This window comes from Dipodomys ordii, unplaced genomic scaffold (genome assembly GCF_000151885.1).
Source record: "Dipodomys ordii isolate 6190 unplaced genomic scaffold, Dord_2.0 Scaffold67, whole genome shotgun sequence".
NCBI classification, from domain to species: Eukaryota; Metazoa; Chordata; class Mammalia; order Rodentia; family Heteromyidae; genus Dipodomys; species Dipodomys ordii.
The window spans coordinates 2859191-2883267 of NW_012267283.1; the positions used below are offsets into that span (position 1 = coordinate 2859191).

General features: G+C 38.2%; 1 protein-coding gene across 1 annotated transcript in view; it reads left to right on the plus strand.

Moving 5' to 3' along the window:
• The window catches only part of Tmem245 (transmembrane protein 245), a 106248-nt gene that overhangs the window by 13918 nt on the left and 68253 nt on the right, over positions 1-24077 (plus strand). Inside the window, exons 2-6 of the mRNA XM_013023229.1 lie at positions 3731-3848; positions 5456-5557; positions 14667-14783; positions 17795-18061; positions 21042-21211. Coding sequence (XP_012878683.1) covers positions 3731-3848; positions 5456-5557; positions 14667-14783; positions 17795-18061; positions 21042-21211 — 774 coding nt within the window. The remainder of the gene's footprint in view (positions 1-3730; positions 3849-5455; positions 5558-14666; positions 14784-17794; positions 18062-21041; positions 21212-24077) is intronic.

The following is a 24077-nucleotide window of genomic DNA, read 5'->3' on the forward strand; positions in this document are numbered from 1 at the left end:
TGCCGACAGGTTCGCTGCTGCTGGTGCCGGGCGGCTTTGGCGGGATGGAGCCTCTCCGCTCCCGTGGAGAGTTAGGGATGGGGGTGGGATCCTCGTGGAGAATCCCGGCTGGTAGGTTTCTCTGTTCCTGGCGATCTGCTGTTCTGCGGACCGGTACCTGGTATCTGCAACCGGTACCTGGTATCTCCCAGCTTTGTTTTTTGCTGGTTATTTTAGAGGTAGGTCTTGAGAACTTTATGCTGTCCTGGTTAGATTTGAATCGCGATCCTTCTACTCTCAGCCTCCCTAGTAGCTAGGATTACAGGTGTGAATCACAGGTGCCTGGCTTTGCTTCTGATATTGCTATAGTATAAATACTAGGCGTCCCCCCCGCAATAAAATAAGATGACGGATTTTTTCTTAGCTTTGAATTTGTATTAGAATACTATAATAAACAGTTTTAGCCTCTGGTAATTGTGTAATCATGTTTACTATATTCTATACACTACTTTTACAAATGGCTATGTCAACTAAATGAATATATTTCTGTGACTTTTCTCTGAGGAAACATTTCAAAATATTTTTTTAAAGAATTCACACCTGTTATCCTAGCTACTTAGAAAGCTGAGATCTGAGGATCATTGTTCAAAGCCACCCTGGTCAGGAAAGTCCGTGAGACTTGTATATTCAGTTAATCACAAAAAGCCAGAAGTGAAGCTGGGGCTCAAGTGGTAGATTTCTAATCTTTAGCAAAAAATCTCAGGACAGTACCCAGGCTGAGTTCCAGCGCACGCGTGCGCGCGCACACACACACACTTCCAGCCCCAGGACTGGTGCGTATGTGTACACACACACACACACACAGACACACACACTTCCAGCCTCAGGACTGGTGCTCACGTGTACACACACAGACACACACACTTCCAGCCCCAGGACTGGTGCGTATGTATACACACACACACACACACACACTTCCAGCCTCAGGACTGGTGCTCATGTGTACACACACAGACACACACACTTCCAGCCCCAGGACTGGTGCGTATGTGTACACACACAGACACACACACACACACACACAGACACACACACTTCCAGCCTCAGGACTGGTGCTCATGTGTACACACACACACACACACACACACTTCCAGCCCCAGGACTGGTGCTCATGTGTATACACACACACACACACACACACTTCCAGCGCCAAGACTGGTGCGCACGTACACACACACACACACTCACTCACACACTTCCAGCGCCAGGACTGGTGCGCACGTACACACACACACACTTCCAGCCCCAGGACTGGTACACACACACACACACACACACACACGCACGTACACACACACACACACACACACACACACACACACACCAGTCCATAATACTGAAAGAGGATCCCTTCCTCCCCACCCCCTATTTGTAGGCCTACCATTTGAGCTACATCTGCCTACCATTTGAGCTATATCACTAAGACTTAGCATTTCTCTTTATTAAAGTCTAATCTTATTTGAATTAGCCTATTGGTCCAGTTGTAAGGTATATTTTTGAATCATTGTAGGTCATCTCACTTCTGTTGTGTGTACTCTGTGAGTATGATTAGTCTGCTTTCTGGTCTTCTAAGTAACTGGTTAATGTGTGAGAGCTGGTCACCTGTATGTCACATGCTGACCCTTTTACTGAGGGTCATTTTTGATTTTCACAGTTTAGAGTTGCAATTGGCCAAATTTTTCCCTATAAAAATTGAAGCAGCCTTTGCTTTTATTTTTTCTAGCACTACACTTTCTATCCTTATGGTGCAGAAAGCAGACTTTGGAGCCAGATTTTTAGATTCTAATTCAGGCCCTGTCACTTACCAGCTGTGTAATGGTAGTCAAGTCATTTCTTTGAAATCTCAGTTCTTTAATCTGTGGAGTGTACATATTTCGTGGATAGGAGGATTAAATTAGTTCCGTGGCACATAGTATTATTTTACTCACTGCTTGTTTTGAGCTTAACAATCAAATACTGAGTTCTTTGAATTTCTGAGGTTAATTTGCTTGATCTTACACTTCTAGGATATTAACTCAGGACCTTGAGCTTAAACTCCATGTCCTTTATATAGATTTGAGCTGATGTGTGCTTTAGTGTTCTACCCTCAAGTGGTAGAACACCTCCTTAGCAAGTGCAAATTTCTGAATTTAAACCTTAGTACCAAAAAAAGAGCTCTTTAATATTTCACCTGGTAGAGTTAATTTTTAATGTTTCACCTGATAGAACTGATGGAAGAAAAGTATTGTAGTCTTCTTTTCATTATATATATTGAGAAAGGCAATTAGGAAGAAAACAGAAAAGTGAAAGGATCAATTTGTGGTTGAGCACATGGTTTTTGTCCACTTGAGGCCTAGGGTTCAAGTACTGAGGGTGGGAGAAGAACATACCCAGCCTCTAATACAACTACTACTTTTTCATTTCCCTTCCTCCACCATTTGGTAGATGTGGTTATGTCATTTGTGGCTTTGTTGTATGTATCTTTTATTTTTGGGGTTATGTCATATTAGGAATTTTAAAACTATATACTCTTTGTTTAAAAAACAGTTTCAATGGTTGTATAACATCGATAGTTAATTTATTTTCCAGATGCCCATCTTTTAGGAAATTACCTCTCTACTATACTTGATCACACTCTGATTAGCCCCTTTTTAGTAAAAGCTTTTCCAAAGGCTATTGTTTTTGTAAGGATAAAGTCCAAAGCTGAATTCTTAGGACAGAAACTATGAACATTTCCAACACCTATGAGTAATTTTTATTGAAGATGTGACTGACACTCCCATCTTTGTAGTAGTGCCAACCGTTTTTCCCCACCACCATGCTCAGAATTAAGTCCTAATTTTTTTTTTGGTTTTAATTTGCTTTTCCCCCAAGGCTCATGTCAACCTTGAATTTTATATTCTCAGACTTACTTTAATAAGTTCTTGGTGCTCAAGTTATTCTTTTGTAAATGTTCTATTAAAGCAAAGTTTATGTGGTATGTAGGCTACACTCGGTGATATTTCTTTTCTTTTGCGGTTTTTAATTTTTTTGTTTTTATTAAGTAGTTGTGTGAATTGGTTACAATTCCCTAAGTCATTTTATGAGTACAATGCTTCTTGGTCAGTGTGGATGATGCTTAAGTGCTGGTAGGTATTTAGTTCTAGGGAGAATAGAAGAGGAGATTGGCTGGTAAAATTTTCAGGCATCAATTCTTCAACTGGTACCTGAACCTCAACGTAGATTCTAACTACCTGTTACCTGGCAGTGTCACACTTCAGGTAGCTGCCTTTCTACTTTTAAGAAATGATGCGTTCATAGTAACAAACAGGCTAAAATGGCAATTTAATCTATTTGGAAAACTTGCTTTCCTCCTCTCCCCCTTTAGGCATTAATTGGCAGAGAAAATTTTAGGAATTCCACAAGATGGAACTCATGCCTAGCTTATATATTGAATATTTTAACTTTTTAAGTGTTTCTGGGTATTTTTGTTAAACATTTAAATATTTAAGTGTTACTGTATGAGATCAAGTTCATTTCAGAATAAACAGGGGAGAAAGAATCAAGTATGTTCCTTTAATACCACCAACCACCTTCATCTTTCTAGTGTTATGTCTAGAGCACTCAGGGGATGTAGACACTTGCAAATGTTGTATAATTGAATGTTCATCTTCATGTTTACATATATATTTATATATATTATAACTGTGTCCATGTTTCATTTTTATTTAAGATCTGGACTTTGGTAGTTGGCTATGTGTTGACCGTTTCATTCAAGTGGAATGCCAGCACTGAACGCTATCTGAGAGCAGTTTCAATTCCTGTCTGGATTATCTTGCTTTTTCATTTAGGTGGGTTCTTCTTCCTCCTTATTTTTTTAAGTCCAGTTTAATATTAGCAGATGCTGATTATATAAGGGATAGTTCTTTGTAGTGTTACATTTAAGATTAAAATGTAAAGTGAGTTCTCTGTAATGTTACAGGTAAAATGTTATGTGTAAAAGTTTTTAAAAAGGGGAATCTTATGTGTTACTCCCATTAATTTTTAATGAAAAGTCATATGTTTTAAAATGTTGATCTTTTGGGAAGACTGAATGTCTTCTGGCTCTGACAGACTCCCAATTCATGCTCAAGTCTTTGCTCAATTAAAGTGTACTCTTTTTTAAATGTCAAGCTTTGAATTACATTACATATCCTATTTCAACAAAGCCCTTTAAAAGTAAGTATATAGTAAGAAGTAGAGCACACTTAACTGTCACAGTCATTTTTCGTATGTCAGTGTTATAGAATATACAGATAAGTAGTCAAGGATTAGAGGTGCTTCTGTGTATTAAGTAGTCAAAGGGACCAGAGATGTATACCTTGAGTAAGAGCCAGGGACTAAGACAGGAGTGAGAGAGCACATGGAAATGAGGATATAAAATATGAAGGCCTGTATCTCATATTTAAAGGACTGTGTCCTGTGAAAGAGTGTGTTAAGCAGATCTCTGTAACCGTGAGGAGTAGCTGTCAGATCTGAATAGCGTTACAAAAGACAAATCCCTAGTCAACAGGAGTAGTAGTTGATGTCTAAGTTGCTGAGTGAGTTCCTTCTTACACGAAACCCTTCATTGTTAGCTCTGTGGCTACTGCGATGTTGTAGAATGATGGTCTTAGCATGATACATGATGTATGGTTGTTCTCAATATTTCAATGGCTGAGCTGTTGAAAATACTAAGTTCTAATTTTAAAAGAAAATTTAGTTATCCAGTAGGTAGTCAAAGATATTTTTTAGAACAAAACCGTTACAAATAAAAAGTTGATTGAAATGGTTTTTTGATTAGACTTTGATTTGAACAAAATATTATTGGAATACTAATTTGACTTGTTTTATGTTTGAGGAAGGTAGAAAAGGGAAGCAGGCAGGTATGTCTGTCTGTAAGGTAGTAGATGGAACTCAAGGACATATAAGTGGTTAGATGTAGAGACCTCACCCTTGGAGACTTGTTCACATTTTTTTCTTGACTTTCTGAGGAAGATACATTGAAGCCTTTGCTGTGCTCTTGAGGGCTCTTTGATCCTTTTTTTTTTGAAAGAATTCATGCCTAGTGATAGTTTCGAAAAGTCAGATCAGACTTCGTGACTTGAAGATCTATGCCTGATTCTGTTCATTTGGGCTCACATGTGGGGTTTGAATTTGGGGTGGTCTTAAACTGAATGTGCTTTAGGAGGGACTAAATCCCATCGGTGACACAAGCCCCTGAAGCATGGGCTGGTACATACTTAAGACCAGAGAGCATGGATAACCTAGAAGAATTCCTGGATTGAGATTTGTCTAATTAATGGCCTTTCAAAATATGTTCATAGTGAAATAACTTATTAAGTATATGCAACAAATTGTTCTGTAAGTCTTCAAAACTGATTATTTAAAGAAAGTTCTAGGTGTTTATTTCACTAAAAATATTCTTAATAATTTTCAGCATCATTGGCTGGCTCATGGAGAATTCCAGTATTCCTGGTTATTGTTTTCTTGATGTCTGTGGGCACCCTCTATGAAAAGCAGAATGGGAAAGAGTCTGCTGGTAAGAAATACAATATTCTGTAAATATTGTCATTAAGAGTATTTTGAAGAATAGTTTTTTTGAATGATGCCACGATCAAATCTCTTTGAGTCTATGTAACAGTCTGTAGTAGTTTCTAAATAGAAAATAAGTTTATTTAAAATATCTTAGGTTTAGAAAAAAAGACAAGAAAAAACAGGAAGAAAAAATACAATAAAATACCTTAGATTTTTAGACCTTTTTTTTTGGGTCCGGTCGTGGGGCCTGAACTCTGGGCCTGGGCACTGTCCCTCAGCTCTTCAGCTCAAGGCTAGCGCTCTACCACTTGAGCCACAGCGCACTTCCGGCTTTTTTCTTTCTGCTTATGTGGTGCTGAGGAATCGAACCCAGGGCCTCAGGCATGCAAGGCAAGCGCTCTACCACTGAGCCACCTTCCCAGCCCTAGACCATTTTTTAAAAAATATTTTTTAATATTTATTAGTTGAGGTATAGTTCATATGAAATTAACCATCACTCACTTAGAATATTTATTTAGTATATTTATAGTATTGTGCAGCCATTAGCTTCATCTAGTTCTAAGACATTTTCATTATCCCAAAAGGAAAGTGTACGTGTACCAATAGTTTATTACTTTGTGGCCGAATATGCTACCATATGTATATGTTGAGTTTTAGGAGTCCTTTAAGTTTTGTTACATATGTGAATACTTAGCAGATATATAGTTTGTAAGTATCTTCTGTCATTACGTAGTTTGTCTTTTCTTGATGGCCTTGTTTGATGTACAGAAAGCTTTAGGTTTTTTTTTTTTTTTTTGGCGTCCGGTCTGGGGCCTGAACTCTGGGCCTGGGTGCTGTCCCTCAGCTCTTCAGCTCAAGGCTAGCGTTCTACCACTTGAGCCACAGTGCCACTTCCGGCTTTTTTCTTTTTGCTTATGTGTTGCTGAGGAATCGAACCCAGGGCCTCATGCATGCAAGGCAAGTGCTCTACCACTGAGCCACCTTCCCAGCCCAAGCTTTAGTTTTGAAGTCTAATTTTCCTATTTTTTCTTTCATTACTTATGCACTTGGTATCATAGCTAACAAACTATTACCAAATCCTATACAATGAGTATTTACTCCTGTACTTTCCTCTGAGAACTTTGTTTTTTGTTTTTTTTGTTTTATTTGCCAGTCCTGGGGCTTGAACTGTAGGCCTGGGCACTTTCCCTGGCAAGCCGCCTTTTGTGCAAGTCTGGCACTCTACCACTTAAGCCACAGTGCCACTTTGTCTCTATCTGTGATTAATTGGAGATAAGAGTCTAACAGACTTTCCTGCCCCAGAATGGCTTCAAACCATGATCCTCAGATTTCATCCCTCCTGAGTAGCTAGGATTACAGGCATGAATGAGCCACTGGCACTTGGCTTAAACTTTATGTTTTTTATCTATTTCATTTAGGTGGAGGTAAGGGATCAACTTTTTTTTTTTTTTTGGCAAGTAATAATATAGTTCTAGCATAGTGTCCCACCCCCCCCCTTGGTACTCTTTAAAAAAAAAATCAGTCAAGCATAGATAATAGATTTGTTTCTGGACATTCCATTCCATTTTTTTCCATTTCTAGTATTCCCACTCCCATTTCATTCCATTTCCATTCTATTGATTTGTGTGTTTGTCCTATGCCAGTACCACAATGTTCTGATGACTATAATTTGTAGTAGGTTTTGAAGTTGAGTTGTGTTTTTTACCTTTGTTCTTTTTCAAGATTGTCTTGGTTATTTGAGATCCCTGAATTTCCATGTCTATTTTGGCATCATCTTCAATACTTATGCAAAAATGTCTGTCTTTGTGTGTGTGTGTTTGTATGTGCCAATCCCAGAAAATGAATTTAGGGCCTTGTACTCTGGCTTGGCTTTTTTTTGGTCATGGCTGGTGCTCTGCCACTGTGCCACACCTCCAGTCTGGCATTTTTGCTGGTTAACTGGCGATAGAGTATTGAGGGATCTTCTGCCCAGCCTTTCTTCAAACCTTGATCTTCTAGGTTTCAGCCTTCTGAGGAGCTAGGATTATAGGCCTGGCCACCAGCACCTGACCTATAATGGTTTTTGATAAGGACTGTGTCAAATCTACAACCACTTGGGGGATTACTGACATCTTTACACTATCACAACAAAAAACCCTTCCAGATAAAGGACATAAGATGTATTTCCAATAATTTAGTTGTTCTCTAATTTCTTCCACAGTGTTCCACAGTTTTTAGTGTACGAATGTTATACTTGGTTTAATTTACTCCTTAGTTTCTAAAAAAATTATAAATGAAATGTTTTCTTAATTTTTTTCTTGGATGGTTCATTGCCAGTGCATAGTTAGAAATAAAACTGATATTTATGATCTTGTATCTAACTTCGTAGAATTTGTTAGTTTCAGTTTTTGTTTTTATTTATTTTTTTGGTAGGGATTGAACTCTGGGCTTGGGCGCTGTCCCTGCGCTCTTCAGCTCAAGGTGAATGCTCTACCGCTTGAGCCACAGTGCCACTTCTGGTTTTCTAGTGGTTTATTAGAGATAAGAGTCTCACGGATTTCCTGCCCGGGCTGGCTTTGAACCGCGATCCTCAGATCTCAGCCTCCTGAGTAGCTAGGATGACAGGCGTGAGCCACCTACGCCCAACTTTTAGTTTCAGTTTTTTAGTTAAATTTTTAGGAGCTGCTAAGGAATGGTTCATATGTCTTAAGTCTTTTTTTTTTTTCTTCCTGTACATGGGGCTTGAATTCAGGGCCTGGGTGCTGTCCCTGAGCTCTTTTGTTAAAGGCTAGTGCCCTACCACTTTTAGCCCCAGCTCCACTCAGTTTTCTGGTGGTTAATTGGAGATAAGGGTCTGGTGGACTTTTCTGCCCAGGCTGAATTAGAACTGTGATCCTCAGATCTCAGCCTCCTGAGTAGCTAGGATTACAAGTGTGAGTCACAAGCATCTGGCTTTTTTTTTTAAGCACAAAAAAGTGGGTCATAGGGAACATTCTCTTTTGGAATATGCATTTTAAACTTAATTATGTCATGAGCACATTTCTGTGTTAACATTCTTCTACAGCATTATTTTTAGCATCTTCATTTTATTCAAGTTACAAGGCTATTTATAGCACTTGATATATTTGTATAGCTATCTTATACATTTTTTTAAAAGTGAATTGTTGGGCTGGGAAGGTGGCTTAGTGGTAGAGAGCTTGCCTTGCATGCGTGAGGCCCTGGGTTCGATTACGCAGTACCACATAAGCAGAAAAAAAAAGCTGGGAGTGGCGTCCTGGCTCAGGTGGTAGAGCGCTAACCTTGAGCTGAAGAGCTTAGGCACAGCGCCCAGGCCCAGAGTTCAGGCCCCATGACCAGCAAAAAAACAAAAACAAAAACAAAACTAACCAAAGAGAAGTTTTACCTTGTTTTTCTTCCTCTTCTCTAGTTGTAGGTGATTCAGATCGCTCTGCTTATTACCCTCACTGTAGTTTGGCTTTCCCTTTGGGTTGCTTTTGTCCTGAGTTATGTACTGTCAGCTACATGTATCTGTTCAACCAACTGAAGCTGGAAAATATTTTGAAAAAAATTATATCTGATTTCATTAGAAATCAAAAGGTGAGTTTGTTCCCTAGGTTTAGAAAACTCTTCTGGATCATTATTGAGTTAGTTTTAGCATCTTCTAAATCCAGGGAACTTGGTTACTTTCTCTTTGATCTGGGGAGCTCTTATAAGCATATCTGGAAAGTCCAATATCAAGTGTAGGGGGAAAAAAAGCCATTTAAATGCTTTAATGCCTACCATTTGCTAAGAACTTTCTTTAAAAATTTAAGTAATTATATGACAATTCAAAAATGGGTTTTTAAGTATGATACATTTCGATCAGTATCATCTATTCTCCCCAATTTTTCCAACACTACTCATACCTTCAAGTTACCTTGCTTCATTTTCACATTTGTACATTGAATATAATAACTATATTCTCCTTCTCTTTCTCTCTGTATTCATTTATTCCTTCTCCTCTTGACCCCTCCCTACCCCCCAAAAAAACAAACAAACAAGCAGACATGTTTCAGATTTCTGGTTAGGAACTTTTATATGCTTGGTAATGGGGCATGCCTGTAGTCCCAGCAGTTGGGAGACTGAGACAGGAGTGTTTTGAGTTGAGGACAGCCTAGGTTAGACAGGGAGATTATCTGAAAAATCAATACTGCCAACAAGTGCTATCTTTTGAAATCTTAAAAAAAAACAAAAAACCCTAACTACACACACACACTCACACAAATAAATCAAAAGTAGCTTTGTAAAATAGATGACAGATCTGTTTGCACTTGTAGGCATTTAGTTCAGATGACTTGTCTACAGTTACACAGGTGGAGCTAAGATTTAACCTAAGGTCTTTGACCTTTAGCTCAGTGTTCTTTCCCTTTGAATAATCATGAATGATCTTCCTGACATTGGTAATTATAAGGGGACCTGAAATTCCTTTGCAGGGAATAGTTGGGATCACATGTAATATGAATAAACACATTTGATCCAATTAAGTTCAAATAGGAAAAGTAGAGAAGTGGACTAAACTTACTACTTACCTCTTACTCCATATTTATGGTGCTATCAGGTAAGTTGTTCTAGAAGAACTCCTGGTCCATATCTAGGGCCTCCTGAGTGACACTTGAAGCAGTTGAAAGAAGATGTATTTTCCACATTAGTAGTAGAATCAGGTTTCTTCAAAGGAAACCTTGCAAGCTGGGTATGCTTTAGTTGATAGGTATTCAGTGCCTCCATCTAGCAGGCATCTTTGCAGGCATTTTTGCCAACTGCCACTATTACTGGGAAAATGAAGTAGACTAGGAAGTAGCCTTTTATTTAGAATGTTTCCAGAATATATCTTCTCATGATTATTAAAAAGTTAGTCTGCTTGTTGTTATATTCGTTGTATTACCAGATTTTAATCTGAACGTGTATTCTCTTTGTCCGTGCTAGTCTGAATTTCTGTCCTGGTCAGTGGCCTTCTTCCTTGAACCAGATACTCAATTCATACTACCTCTGTCCCTGGGGAAATTCATACTTGAAGCTTTAGATGCTCTTTCCTTTTTTTTTTTTTTTTAAATTCTATGCTTGAGTCTCAAGATAGAGTCCCTTGTTTTTAACTTTTTTTTTTAACCGAATACCATGACCTTGTCTAGAGTTTAGCCTTGGCATTCTTCTGTTCAGATCCTTAGGGTTTTGAAATGCTGAAGGACTCCACTGTGGGAGAACTCATTAAAATGCCTGTTTGATAATAGCCTTTGCCCAAGTACACTTCATTGATTTTCTGTGTGTGCTATGCCTTTCATATTTTTGTGAAATTCAAGATAGTCTAAAAATTGCTGAATCTTTTGTATATTACCTAGAAGAGCTTGCATGGTTTTATTGATGTTAGCAAAAATTGTTGAATATTTACTGTATATTCGCTGTTAGTTCTTATTAGAGTTAGTTCTTAAGCCATTGCCTTGAAGATTCAATATATTGATTTTAGTTTACTCTATACAGAGGGGAGATGGAACAGTATCTACTAAGGGAAATAAGACTTAAGCAAATAGATATTTTGTTAAGTAAAAGGGCTAGGTTGTACAGAGAAATATCTTGGTCCTGGTGGCTTATGCTTACAGTTTATACTATTAAAACCAATAGTTTTGGCTACAATTTATTGAGTGCTTTCGCATACTATACATCACCATGGGAATTTTATATGTACTGTTCACTTGGGTCATGAAATAAGAATTTACAACAGCCCCATTTTGCCCATAGGGAAAAAAAGATGTAGGCATTAATAACTCGTCTGTGGTCATCTACATAGTAAGGATTGGGCCTGGGATTTGAACTTGGGTAGTCTTGTTTTCTCACATATATTGCATCTCTGAATTGTCCTTCCTCTGAGCACAGGAACTCCTGAGACTTTCCATTTTCTGGTCTCTGTTTTCCATGTACCCATTCACCCTTCTAATTATACCCTGTGATTTGGAGTACTTTGTAAGAGGACACTGCTCTTTCTCTTCCTCTGCCTGTCTTAGAACATGTTTGCATCCCTGTCTTCTAAGGAACCAGCCTCTCTCAGTCCTTCTCCAGAGTAGATTTGTTCTATTTTTTTTTAATCTGGTTAGTGTTTGCGGAAAGTGGATTTAGAGGGTGGCATAATTGAATATTCTTGGAAATAGCTCCTTTGGAAACCTTCTCTGATCTCCCAGCATGGATTAGGTTTCCATCCTATAGCCCCACACACTTCCTATGCTACTTAACATTATATATAATATACTGGATTCTAACTGGAGATTTTATCGTTAGGCTGACCTTGAGGCTGGTGTTTTAGTTTCTTATCTCAGCTTAATGGCCCAGTCACCTCTTCAGTGAGTGAATGCTTGGGGGGGAGGGGGGTGGTGGTGGTGACATTTAGCAATGTAAGTTAAAGTGAAGCTGAATGAAAGTACATATTTGAGGAGATCTAAGATGATTTTGTAATTTTGGAGCTACATAAAAGACACCAAGAAACTTACTTCGATGTGCCTCAAAATGAGCCACCCTCTTATTCAAGGACAAGCTTTGTGTATTTTGTTAGAATGATATCCATTATCTTTGAAGCTGTCAACAACATTTTTACAATCTTAAGTGGTCTAGATTGATGTTAGCTGCTGTATTATGCTGCTTTTCCAGTGTATTCGTATTTGTAGACTTTAAAAAGTACATAATGAACATTATTGAGAATGCTGTGGAAATTCTTAGCTCACCGCTGGCATTGATCAACTGTTTTGTTTAGTATGGTAAAGCTTTCTTCCAGATAAAACCTGTCTTTGACCCTGGAGGAAGGCGGGGAGTGAGCCTCCACTTAATTGAATTGCTTGTGTACAGTGTATTTAGCAATTTAGGACCTTTGACTCGTTGTCCATTTTGTAGAAATCAGAACAATACTACTTTTTAGCATTTTGACTGGAAGGCTCCTCTCCTCCCCCCAATCTTTTCTATTTCTATCTTACTGTCTTGAGACATTAAGTGTTACAAATTTTGTTATTGAGTGGATCCTAAGACATCTCCTTTGGGCCTGCTTCTAAGAAACTAATCCTGTCCTGTCTCTGGTGCCCTTAGTCTCTTTGTGAAACTTATGTCTAGAATTCTTAACAGACTTTTAGCATCATTATCCGATTCCTCATTTATTGTTTTAATTGTAATCTGGAAACCTACACACCTGTACCTTTGATTCTCTAGTTAGTCATGGAGAGTGGTCTACTTTGACTTCTCCCTGCCTGTTGAGTCTGGTCACTTCTACTTTTCCTTTTGCCACTGTGAACTGTGCTGTTACTACATCTTGCCTATAATACCATAGTAGCTTATCTCCCTGAGGTCTCTTTAGGTCTTCTGTTTTTCTTCAAACAAGCAAGAATGATCTTTACATTTCAAACCTAGTCATTTATTTACAAGGTAGAAGTGGGGTAGAAGGGGGGTGAATACAATTACAAAAGGCAAGGGGTAAGATCCTTGTAGTGAGGATACTGTTTTGTATCTTGTATTCCTACAGTTCTGCCTGCAGTTCTGCAAGACATTTACATTGGGGAAAACTGAGCAAAGGGTAACCAGAGATTCTTCTTCTCTTCTTTTTTTTTGGGAAGGTGGGTAGAGGGGGGGTGGGTTGTGGGGCTTGAACTCAGGTCCTAGGCACTGTCCCTGAGCTTTTTTGCTCAAGCCTAGACTAGCACTTTGAGCCAAGGTGCCAGTTTTTCCAGTTTTCTGGTGATGAATTGGAAATAAGAGTCTTACAGACTTTCCTGCCCCAGCTGGCTTTGAACCATGAATTTTGGAAAGACTAGTCATCTAAGCTTAGCTCGTATATAGGTAGAATCAGTGCAACCAGAAGAAAAGCTCTTGGACGCTAAAGGACTATTTAGTTATTTCCACCAGCCATGAATCAGACATCACAAACTTCTGTTGAGTTGCCACAGTAAAACTGTATGTCTCCATGGCTGCTTGACATGAGAACTGTGCCCCTTCCCAATGATACTGTGATATTCTTGTCTTGCACATAGAAGTTCTTGCTTGGTAAAAATTGCATTACATGTGATTTGCTTTGCTGCAAAAGAGTAAGAAATACAGTCCGTCCTTTTCAGCCTCTGTTGTGTAAGAAACTATACTAGAACATAATGTTGTGTGAGTTAGTCTGCATCATATGCTATGGTGGCTTAAAAAGTGACCATTTCAAATAGACCTTACTTGCTAGTAACTGTTTTATTTGAATCTAGTGCAGATGATTCATCTTGGCACTACCTATTAGAAACTTAACATGGAAATGTATAATGATGTTTTTTCCAAGTAGTGGATTTTGCCTCCAGTGGATTATTTATTTTGTGGATCTATATGGTTTTGCACAATATCCATGCATTTACATATTTATCGAATGTTATTACGAGAATATCAAATATGGATTCTCTGATACTGTACTAGAAACTAGTAATACAAAGTAGAGTAAGACAGTTTAATCCAAAGAGCTCTCAAACTTGCTTCGGGTATGCTTTTCAGCAGAAGTGTGCATTACAGTCAACTGCAGCACAGTGGCTCATGCCTCTAATCACAGTAACTCAGGGGAATGGAGTGGGCTGGGGGTGGGGGTTAGAAATTGGCAGAATTTTGATTTGAGGCCAGATTGTGTAAAAGTTAGTGATACCTATCTCAGTAAGGCAGGCATAGTAATCTATAATTCCAGCTAGGTAGGAAATACAGGTTGGAGGATTGCAATCTGAGGCCAGCTCAGGCAAAAATGTGAGAGACCCTATCTGAAAAACAGCCAAAATAAAAGACTGGAGGTATGAATCAAATTCCAGTACTGGTGGGATGGCATGGTAGGGAGGAGGTTTTCTTGTGAAGTTAAAAAAAATTATAAGCCTAGTACTTCAGATATACATATTCAGCATTTGTTATCCACACCAGATTCCCAAATACACAGAAAGTTCTAAGACTTGAATGTTGCTGTTTTTTTGAGCATTCCTCTACATGGAAAAATAAGAAAGGTCCAGTGAATCAGAAATAACTATTTTGTTTCATTTCTGGTGAAAATTTTGCATTATTGTTAAATTATGCATTTCTTGTTTTGTTCATTTGCTTTAAAACTTTTTTTTTTTTTTTTTAAACAGGGGCAGAATTACCAGGGCAAGTTATCTCCATGGCAGCTTCTACTCTGGCAAATCTGGCCATCTCTATCACAGGGTATGAGTCAAGCAGTGAAGATCAACCCTCCACTCTGCCTGCAGGTGACTGAAAGCATTCAAGGGTTTTCTGAAAAATGTGATATACTAGCATCACACAATGCTACTTAGGCTTTCTGAGTACTATTCCTGAGTACTATTTTTATACCTTTTCACTCTTACCTTATTACTTTTCATGAACTTAATTATTTACACACTTGGGGTTCCTAGCTTGGCTTTCTCCCTACTTTTTTGTTTTTTGGGGTCCAGTCATAGGGCCTGAACTCTTGGCCTGGGTGCTGTCCCTCAGCTGTTCAGCTCAAGGCTAGCACTCTACCACTTGAGCCACAGCGCCACTTCCGGCTTTTTTTTTCTGCTTATGTGGTGCTGAGGAATCAACCCAGGGCCTTAAGCATGCAAGGCGAGCACTCTACCACTGAGCCAACTTCCCATCCCCTTTCTCCCTACTTTTTAAAAAAAGGCTTTTCTCAGCAAAGCACCGGTGACTCAGGCCTGTAATTCTAGCAACTCAGGAGACTGAGATCATGGTTTGAAGCCGGCCAGGATAGAAAAGTCCCTTGTGAGACTCTTACCTCCAATTAACCACTCAAAAACTAGAAGTGGCACTGTGGCTCAAGTGGTGGAGTCCTAGCCTTGAACACAAAGAGGCTCAGAGCCAGTTCTCAGGCCCTGAGTTCAAGCCCCACAACTGACAAAAACAAACAAACAAGGCTTTTCTCATTTTTTTATTCTTAACATTCATTCCCTCCCTCTGTCTCCCAGTGTCCTATTCTTCCCCACTTTCTGACTCCCTTATTTTCTATTTCATTTTCTACAGCTGCAAGTTCTCTTTGTTTTATTTTGATCTTTATTCTGTTGCTTTCTTTTCTTTCTTTTACCCATTTCACTTGCTTGTGCTCTCTCCCCTTCTTCCTTATATGAACCTCTCAGGAGGGAGAAGGAAATATGGCTTTTATTTTCTTTGTCCTAGTTAGCCATTTCTTTGTCATTCTAAAGGTTAGATTTTCATGCCTCATGCTGTCCTCTTTAAAACATGTCCTCTTTAAAACATGTTTTTCTGGCTTCTGGCATTGCAGGCTCCTGAAAGATATAGCTGGTAGATTTGTACTAGATTTAGAAGCAGCATATTGCTCTCATAGAGTTCAGGAATGTGGAAGACCATCCTGTCTATGTTGACATGTCTGATAGTGGCAAAGATATTTGGAATTAGGGGACGTTTATAGTGCACTCTTGAAGAACGAAATCAGCTAAGAGAAAGGCATTCAGTGTTAGAAGACACATTTTCCACATTGAATCATGTTTCCAAAGTGAACAGAGGATAGTATTTTTTTTTTTTTTTGGTCAGTCATGGGGCTTGAACTCTGGGCTTGGGCGCTGTCCTTGTGCTCTTCAGCTCAAGGCGAGTGCACTCTACCACTGGAGCCACAGCACCACTTCGGGTTTTCTGTGGTTTATAGGAGATAAGAGTCTCACGGACTTTGAACTGCGATGCTCAGATCTCAGCCTCCTGAGTATAGCTAGAATTACAGGCGTGAGCCACTGGTGCCTGGCGAGGATGTTTTTTTTTTTTAATGGAACTATCATTTTTCCAAATAACAGACACACTCACCAACCTGTAACTTTCATATTGGAAAGATACTTAGCAAAGCCAAACAGAAGTATAATATAACTGGCTTGCCTGTCAGGGTACCAAGTGCAGTCCTAGTGAGGAGGGCTGACTGACTTATATCATAGTGCATGTTATCTTGACTATAAAATTTAAAGCTAAACATTTAACATGAAAAGAAACACTAAGGAAATTATGATGCCAATATTAGTGTGCTAATTGTATATCAGGGACAATTCTATGTATTAGCAATTCAGTGGGGAGAATAAAGGAGACCAGATCTTAGTCATTCAGCTCACTTGAGCTGAGAATGTGGAAAATGATAATATATGAAAATTTTTTAAAGATTTGGACAAATAGTAGGGGGTTGAGATTATGAGTATTGTTTCTTTTTTCTAGACTTTCTGAAATATGATATTCCTTTTCTGTTCTCCATTTTCCTAACATGATATACTTTCATAATTAACGATTTTTAAGTGAAAGGCAAAAATCCCAAGTTTTATAATTTTGATAATTCTGTCATCATGATGTGTATTGAATAATATTGCCTTGAGAGCTATATGACATTTGATGTATATGATGTGTCTCATCAAAACAAGAAAGCAGAATATACCCCATAGTGAAATCTAAAATTGTGTTAAAAGAGAAAGATGGCTGGGATTGTAGCTCAGAGTTAGAGCTCTTGCCTAATATTCATAAAGCCCAGGTCCCATCCTTAATACTACAAATGTAGTAAACAGGGAGAAATTCTTAGAGAGGTTGTAGTATATATATTTGTGCTTTATTTGGTCATATACTTTCAATGAATAAGTACAATTTTCAGCTACTTTGTTATATACTTTTCTCTTACTATTGTCTTTGAGTTATATATATATGCTTATAAATATATACATACATATATATATATATATATATATATATTTAAAACCTGGAACAGTATAAAGTAAAAAGTAAAATATTCCAAGTGGGTGCCAGTGGCTCATGCCAGTTATCCTAGCCACTCAGGAGGCTGAGATCTGAGGATTGTGGTTCAAAGCCTGCCCCAGCAGTAAAGTCAATGAGCCTCTTTTAACCATTGAAAAGCCCAAAGTGGAGGTGTGGCTGAAGTGGTAGAGCCCTAGCCTTGAGCACAAAAGCTCAGGGACATCTCCTATGCCCTGAGTTCAAGTCCTAGGACCAACACACACACACACACATTAAGATATTCTTTGTTTCCCAAATCTACTTCCCAACAAATTTCCTTTCCCTAAATTCCAACATTGTCAGCAGCATAATTCTCAAGTTTTTCAGTGCATATGCAAATCTTTTTGACTAATTTAATATAATCATACTGAATAGTATTGAAATGTATTTTGAAGGCTTGCAGTAGGCTTGTCTAACAAATTACTTTGTGTTGTTTCCCATTGTGGATGAAATAGCACATTATTTTTTTTCCCCATTCTCTTTTCAGAATCTATGGACAAGGAAGGCGAACCTCCTCCAACATTGTCTGCTGCTGCTCCTCCTCCTCCTTCTTCTTCTTCTTCTTCCCCTTCTTCCCCTTCTTGTCCTTCCTCCCCTTCACCCACTCTGGGCAGACAAAGGCCTGAGATTGGAACCTTTCTCAGAAAGAAGAAAACTAGTGACATTTACTTTGTGTCTCTTGGCTGGGCCATCATAGTTGTCCAGCTCTGGCTGAACTTGTGGATTGTGCAGTTGCTGCCAGTGCCCATTGCAGGTCATTGTCTGGTTAAGTATGATCTTGCTTGTCTCTGATAACCTTTTTCTTTTTATTGTTGGATTTTGATGTTTGAGATAATTTCACTATTATTTAAAATAAAACAGTTACATGTTTGTACTTAAGTCATGAGCAGCAAACATTCTGGAAATTTATTGCTTTGATATTTCTTTAATATTTCACTTTTAAATTTGAAATACATTCATTAGCCTCTTATATTTTATGTGGTACTTAAGGCAGTTAAGAATGTTAATGATTTAATCTGTGGATTTGTGGTTGAAATTTGAGCATTGCATTTTCGTTTTTAGAGTGTAGCTTTTTTTTTTTTTTTGTCAGTCATGGGGCTTGAACCCTGAGCCTGGACCCTGTCCCTGAGCTCTTCAGCTCACTCGTCTTCATGAGTGCTCTACCATTTGAGCCATAGCACCACTTCCAGTTTTCTGGTAGTTAATTGGAGATAAGAGTCTCATGGATATTCCTGCTGATGCTGGCTTTCAACCGTAATCCTCAGATCTCAGCTTCTTGAGTGACTTAGGAAGCTACCAGTGCCCAGCTTCATGCATTTTTTTTTTATTGCTATCATAAAGGTGATGTACAGAGGGTTTGCAGTTATATATGTCAAATAAAGCATTTCTTTTTGAACAGTGTCAACGCTTCCCTCGTTCTCTCCCAGTTTTGCCCTCCCTTGTATAGTTCATTTTCTTTTTTCTTTTTTTGGTTCCAGTCGTGGGGCCTGGACTCTGGGCCTGGGCACTGTCCCTCAGCTCTTCAGCTCAAGGCTAGCTCTCTAACACTTGAGCCACAACACCACTTCTGGCTTTTTTCTTTTTGCGTATGTGGTGCTGAGGAATCGAACCCAGGGTCTCATGCATGCAAGGCAAACGCTCTACCACTGAGCCACCTTCCCAGACCCCATTTTCAACATAGCATCTAGTGAGTACCACTTTTGCATTAATTTATCCTTTGTCCTACCATTTGTATAATAATCTCTTACCCTCCTGTTTTATTTTATTTTCCTTTTGTCTGTTTGTTCATTTATAGTATGCATTTAATCTAAAGAAAATATAGGCTTATGTATGTCTACAGATGGACTTATAAAAATTATGTGTGTGCATGTGTGTTTTGAATATATAGATACACACACATATATGTACACACATGTAGCTGTATTAAAAAGAAATCTTACGCTTTTTTTCACCTCATTAAATCAGGTACTTTAGTACTGTACTGTAGTCTTTTGAGGTTTACCTAAATTGGGCTTATTTTTGTGAAAGCTGTTTTTCTGAAGACTGACAAGAGTAAGGAAAAAGTTTTCTCTGACTCAGGTATATCTGAGAACATCTCTGATTATTTACTTTCTTCTTATTATATAGTCTAAGTCCTCAATGGAGGCTGTGAATTCTACTATCTAGGTTTCTCCTGCATTTCACTAGTCTTCATCTTCCAGATCAAGATTCTTCATTGATTAAAACATGATTTTTGGGAGCCTGTACAATGACCCTAAAGTCTAAACTTACTTGCCTATTTACCTTCTAGTTAGTTAGTTTTTACCCTGCATTGTTCTCATTCAATTGGCTAGGTAATTAAATAGCTAACCATTATTTTAAACATTTGTTTTGACCAGAGCAGTATATGGTGCCTGTATTTAGGGAATTGGCAATGTCAATAGTTTAAGTTTGCTTCTACTTCTTATGTCCTTATCTTTGGAACATGACAATTAATAATAAGATGCAATTATAATTAAAGTCATAGTGAACATACTATTGCCATGCATTCTGTTAAGAAATTTGTAGATATGCTTACTGAAACATAATTTAAATTGCTCTTTTAGATGTCTTTTTTTTTTTTCCCAAGATGATTTCTTTATGTTGGCAAATCATGTATGGGTGCAGATTGGATCCCCTTTTCCTTAAAGTTTGTTGGCAGGGGTTAGGTTTTCCTGTTAAGTTTCATATCTGAACATTCTGATCATCAGAAGAATTTATTATGAACATAGATTCAATAAGGTGGCCCAGGGAGGATTTTCCACAGTCTCTAATATGATAGTCAATAGTGATTTAAAAATGCTAATGAAGAAATTGTTGAACTGGTATGTAACGAGCTCATGGCTTAAAATATTAAACTGAACCTTCTGGAATTAAGGATGAGCTTAAGAAAGTGAATCCTTGGCATTAGGGAAATGATACTAGAGAGGGACAGTTATCCAGGTCCAAACTTGAAGTGAAATCTCAGGGATCAGGAACACTTCTTGTGGCCCCTCAACCTTCTTAGTTGGCTTTAACAGAAATTCAACAGGAATTTCCCTCTGTCCTGAACTCCAATCTTCTCTAGTTACCTGACAGAGCTTATTGAATATTTGCCATTACAGTACTGGATATCCTAATAGTACCACAAACTCATCTCCTTGTGCAAAACCTCAGGGCCACTTGCAGCAGCAGCCCTGCATGCACTTGGTAGCTTGCAATGTAGAGCCTTGTCTGTTTAGAGCATCAAGTAAGGAAAGAAGTCACAGTGGGAAACTGTTCCCTGCAGTAGAATAGAGTTCTAATTCCATGGGTATGGTATACCTTATACTTCTATAGTCACTGAATACCAGGACATTTAAGAACAAAATTTGGGAAGAGTGCTGTAATAACCACGGAGATTGAGAAGTGTCAGGAGTTAGTTTTCTTTATTTAACAAGGGGTGGTGTGGGAGCCATTTACTATCTGCCATTTTCGTGATAAGAGCTTACATTGATGTGGGCTATAGAATAATCCCTGATTCTCCCAGGGGTTCAGGCTTCACAGATTTCACAGAACATGGTATATGGGTAGAGAGAGTTTTAGTTACTTTGCCAATCCTTGAACTCCCCCACCCTCCTTTTTGAATGTTTATTTTAATACTATTTTACTGTTTCATAAACCTTTTCATGTTCTAACTTTAATCTTAATCTATAATTTGTCTACATATGCTTTTTTTTTTTTTTTTGTCCTTATAGTCTGGATAATCAAAAAGCTTGTCATTCACTTTGGAGTTGTGGACTTCCTGGAGAAACGGTGCCGGGTATGGTGGCAGGTTGTTGAAGGCTTCCTGAAGGAGCGGCAGGAGGCTTTAGCCCCATGGCCAATTATTGGGCTTGGAAAATTCCTGTTAAAAGTTGATAGCAAGGTATGTTAAGAACTGGGACTGTTTTAATGGAGTTTTTATATTTCATGGTTTGAAATAATTCCATTTTATGAAGTAGCATGTTTATTTTGTGAATACTGATGATACAATCTTATAGCTTTGAATGGGTCACAGTAAGGATGGAATGGTTAATAAGTTAGAATAGGTATTGTGTGCTTTTTCCTCTTAAGAATGGGAGAAAATGATTTTACAGAAGACTGACTTCGACTCCTTGGCTTAGGACCACATTAAAATCCAGAGAAGTTAAGTGATTTGCTGAAAATCAGGTAATTTGCTAGGGGTTTAGTCTGGTGAATACTTTTAGAGTGATTCCTGTTTGTCAGATAGTATGCTGAGTTCCAGACAAAATCAGATGCATCTTGGAAAACCAAGTAAAGCTTATTAGAGGAAAGAGGAAGCAATTTAGGAAAACTCAAAGGCTTAGTTTGTAAAGAGTATGGATTCATCAGGCTCTGGTGGCTCACACCTGTAATCCTAGCTACTCAGGAGGCTGAGGTCTGAGGATCATGGTTTGAAGTAACCCTGTAAGACTCTCATCTCCAATTAACCATTCAGAAACTGGAAGTAGTGCTATGGCTCAAGTGGTAGAGTGCTAGCCTTGATCTCAAAGAGGCTCAGGAACGGTGCATAGGCCCTGAGTTCAAGCCCCACAATCAACGGAAAAAAAAAGTATGGATTCTAAATCCAAACTCTGGTTTCAGATCTCACTTGTGTTACTACTCTGGTGACCTTGGACATGTTTCTTAACTTTTCTGTGCCTTGGTTTCCTAATCAATAAAATAAGTATAATAGTACCTACCTTGTAGAATGGTTGGGAGAATTAAGTGATCTAATACATATATAAATCCCTCTATCTGTGGCTGGTGGGTTCAGTAAGCTATTTTAGGTGTTAGATATTGTTATAATTTGCATTGGAAAAGAATGTATGGGATGCATATATTTGAGCCAGAATTGCCTTATGTTGGTGATGGTGGAAAGGGAAGCCTTGTTGAGGGAATAATGTCAGCCAATTTTGAAGCATAAATTGGAATTTATTAGAGACATGTCAGGTAAAAGCTGGGAGATGGAGCAATGCAAAAGATGAAACACTGAGCTTGCAAGCATTCAGGTTATTTTCCACATTTTTAATTGTTGGATTATCAACAGAATTTGTGGTTATCATTTCAGTCATTGTTTATCTTAAACAATCATTGTTTATTTACATTCTCTTGATTAAAACTTTGGTAATGCATTTCCTTTTCCCCCTGTTTTTCCTGACAATTTCCTCCTCATCCTCTCAGTGACTGTCTTTTCTTTTCATACTATTACTGCATTCTCTAATGATATGCCACTGTTCTTATCTTCTCTTTCGTACCTTATCCCCTGTCCTCAAGCTCTGGCACTGGCTAAATAAGAAGGTAAATGAACACATGGATGTAACCCTGTCTTCCCTCTAGTATCTCCTTTCTCACTTGTGTTTCTGTCCATATGTCAAACTAAGCTTTTATTTTAAAAATTCTAATTATAAGCTATGGAAGGTCATGAGGCATGAGTACTGTCACAGTGAAATTTGCTAACCAAAGGTTTTTAGGTACCTCATTTCCAAGGTTGGTAAGAAATTCAGTATTGTAGTCCATATGTCCACTGTAAATAATTTCCATATCTTTTTTCTTATAATGTGGCTATTCTGATGTATTTTTATCTATTTTTCTTTTTGGGCTGGGAAGTTGGCTCAGTGGTAGAACGCTTGCCTTGCATGCCTGAGGCCCTGGGTTTGATTCCTCAGCACCACATAAGCAAAAAGAAAAAAGCCGGAAGTGGCACTGTGGCTCAAGTGGTAGAGTGCTAGCCTTGAGCTGAAGAGCTGAGGGACAGCACTCAGGCCCAGAGTTCAGGCCCCACGACTTGACCCAAAAAAAAAAAGGGTCTCTATTTTTCTTTTTAAAACAAGATCTTGTATATATTTTGAACATGCCATCCTCCTGCCTCAGCCTCCCAAGTGCTGAGATTAAAGGCACATACTATGATGCCTTGTTTGTTTTCCTTTGTTGTATGAAAAGACATCAGGCAATAGTTACTGGAAAGCAAAGAAAACTCTGTTGCTTTTTCTTCTACAAATAATGCAAATTAAAAAAAAACCCTGACAAGTCTGAAGTATTTCTATTATCTGTTGTTCTCTTTTTAAAAAAAAATGTCGTTTCCATAATTTTATTTTTAACTTAAGATAGCTTGTAGTTAGGGCCTGTAATGGCTAATTTTGTGTTTCCAGAGACTTGAGGTTTTATCTGTGTTAGCTCCTTTTCATGGTTGGCATGGAATAGTAGCTACATTTCAAAAAACTTCAGTAATAGTAATCCAAATATATTAGGAATGCTTTGAACAGATAGCAAGTGGAAACAGTACTTACATGTATTCTATTTAAACATATGACTCAAAAGTCTTTAGTGAAAACACATCATTCTATAAGGGTATTTCTTGAAAATAGATTACATTTATTCTTAATTTTTGTATTATTGGATATCAAACTTAAGGTTTCTTTCATGGTAGGCAAGTATGCTACCACTGACCTATACTCCCAGTCCCAAATCAGACTTTGGAATATGGAGATTATAGTTCCTTTTTCTTTTTCTCCCCCTTATTCCTCTCTCCCCCTCCAGTTGAAATGGAGGTATGGAGAAATTTGATGACACCTGAAATTTTAAATTTAAATGGAAAATCAGCAGTGTGCAAAGTATACTCATTCTCTACTGCTCCTATATGACCTATACATGGTTGTGATACAACTCTATTCCCTATAAATAAATATGTTTAGTTCTTTGGAAATGATATGCAAAGTCACATTTTACTACCAAAGTAGATGATTTTGTAT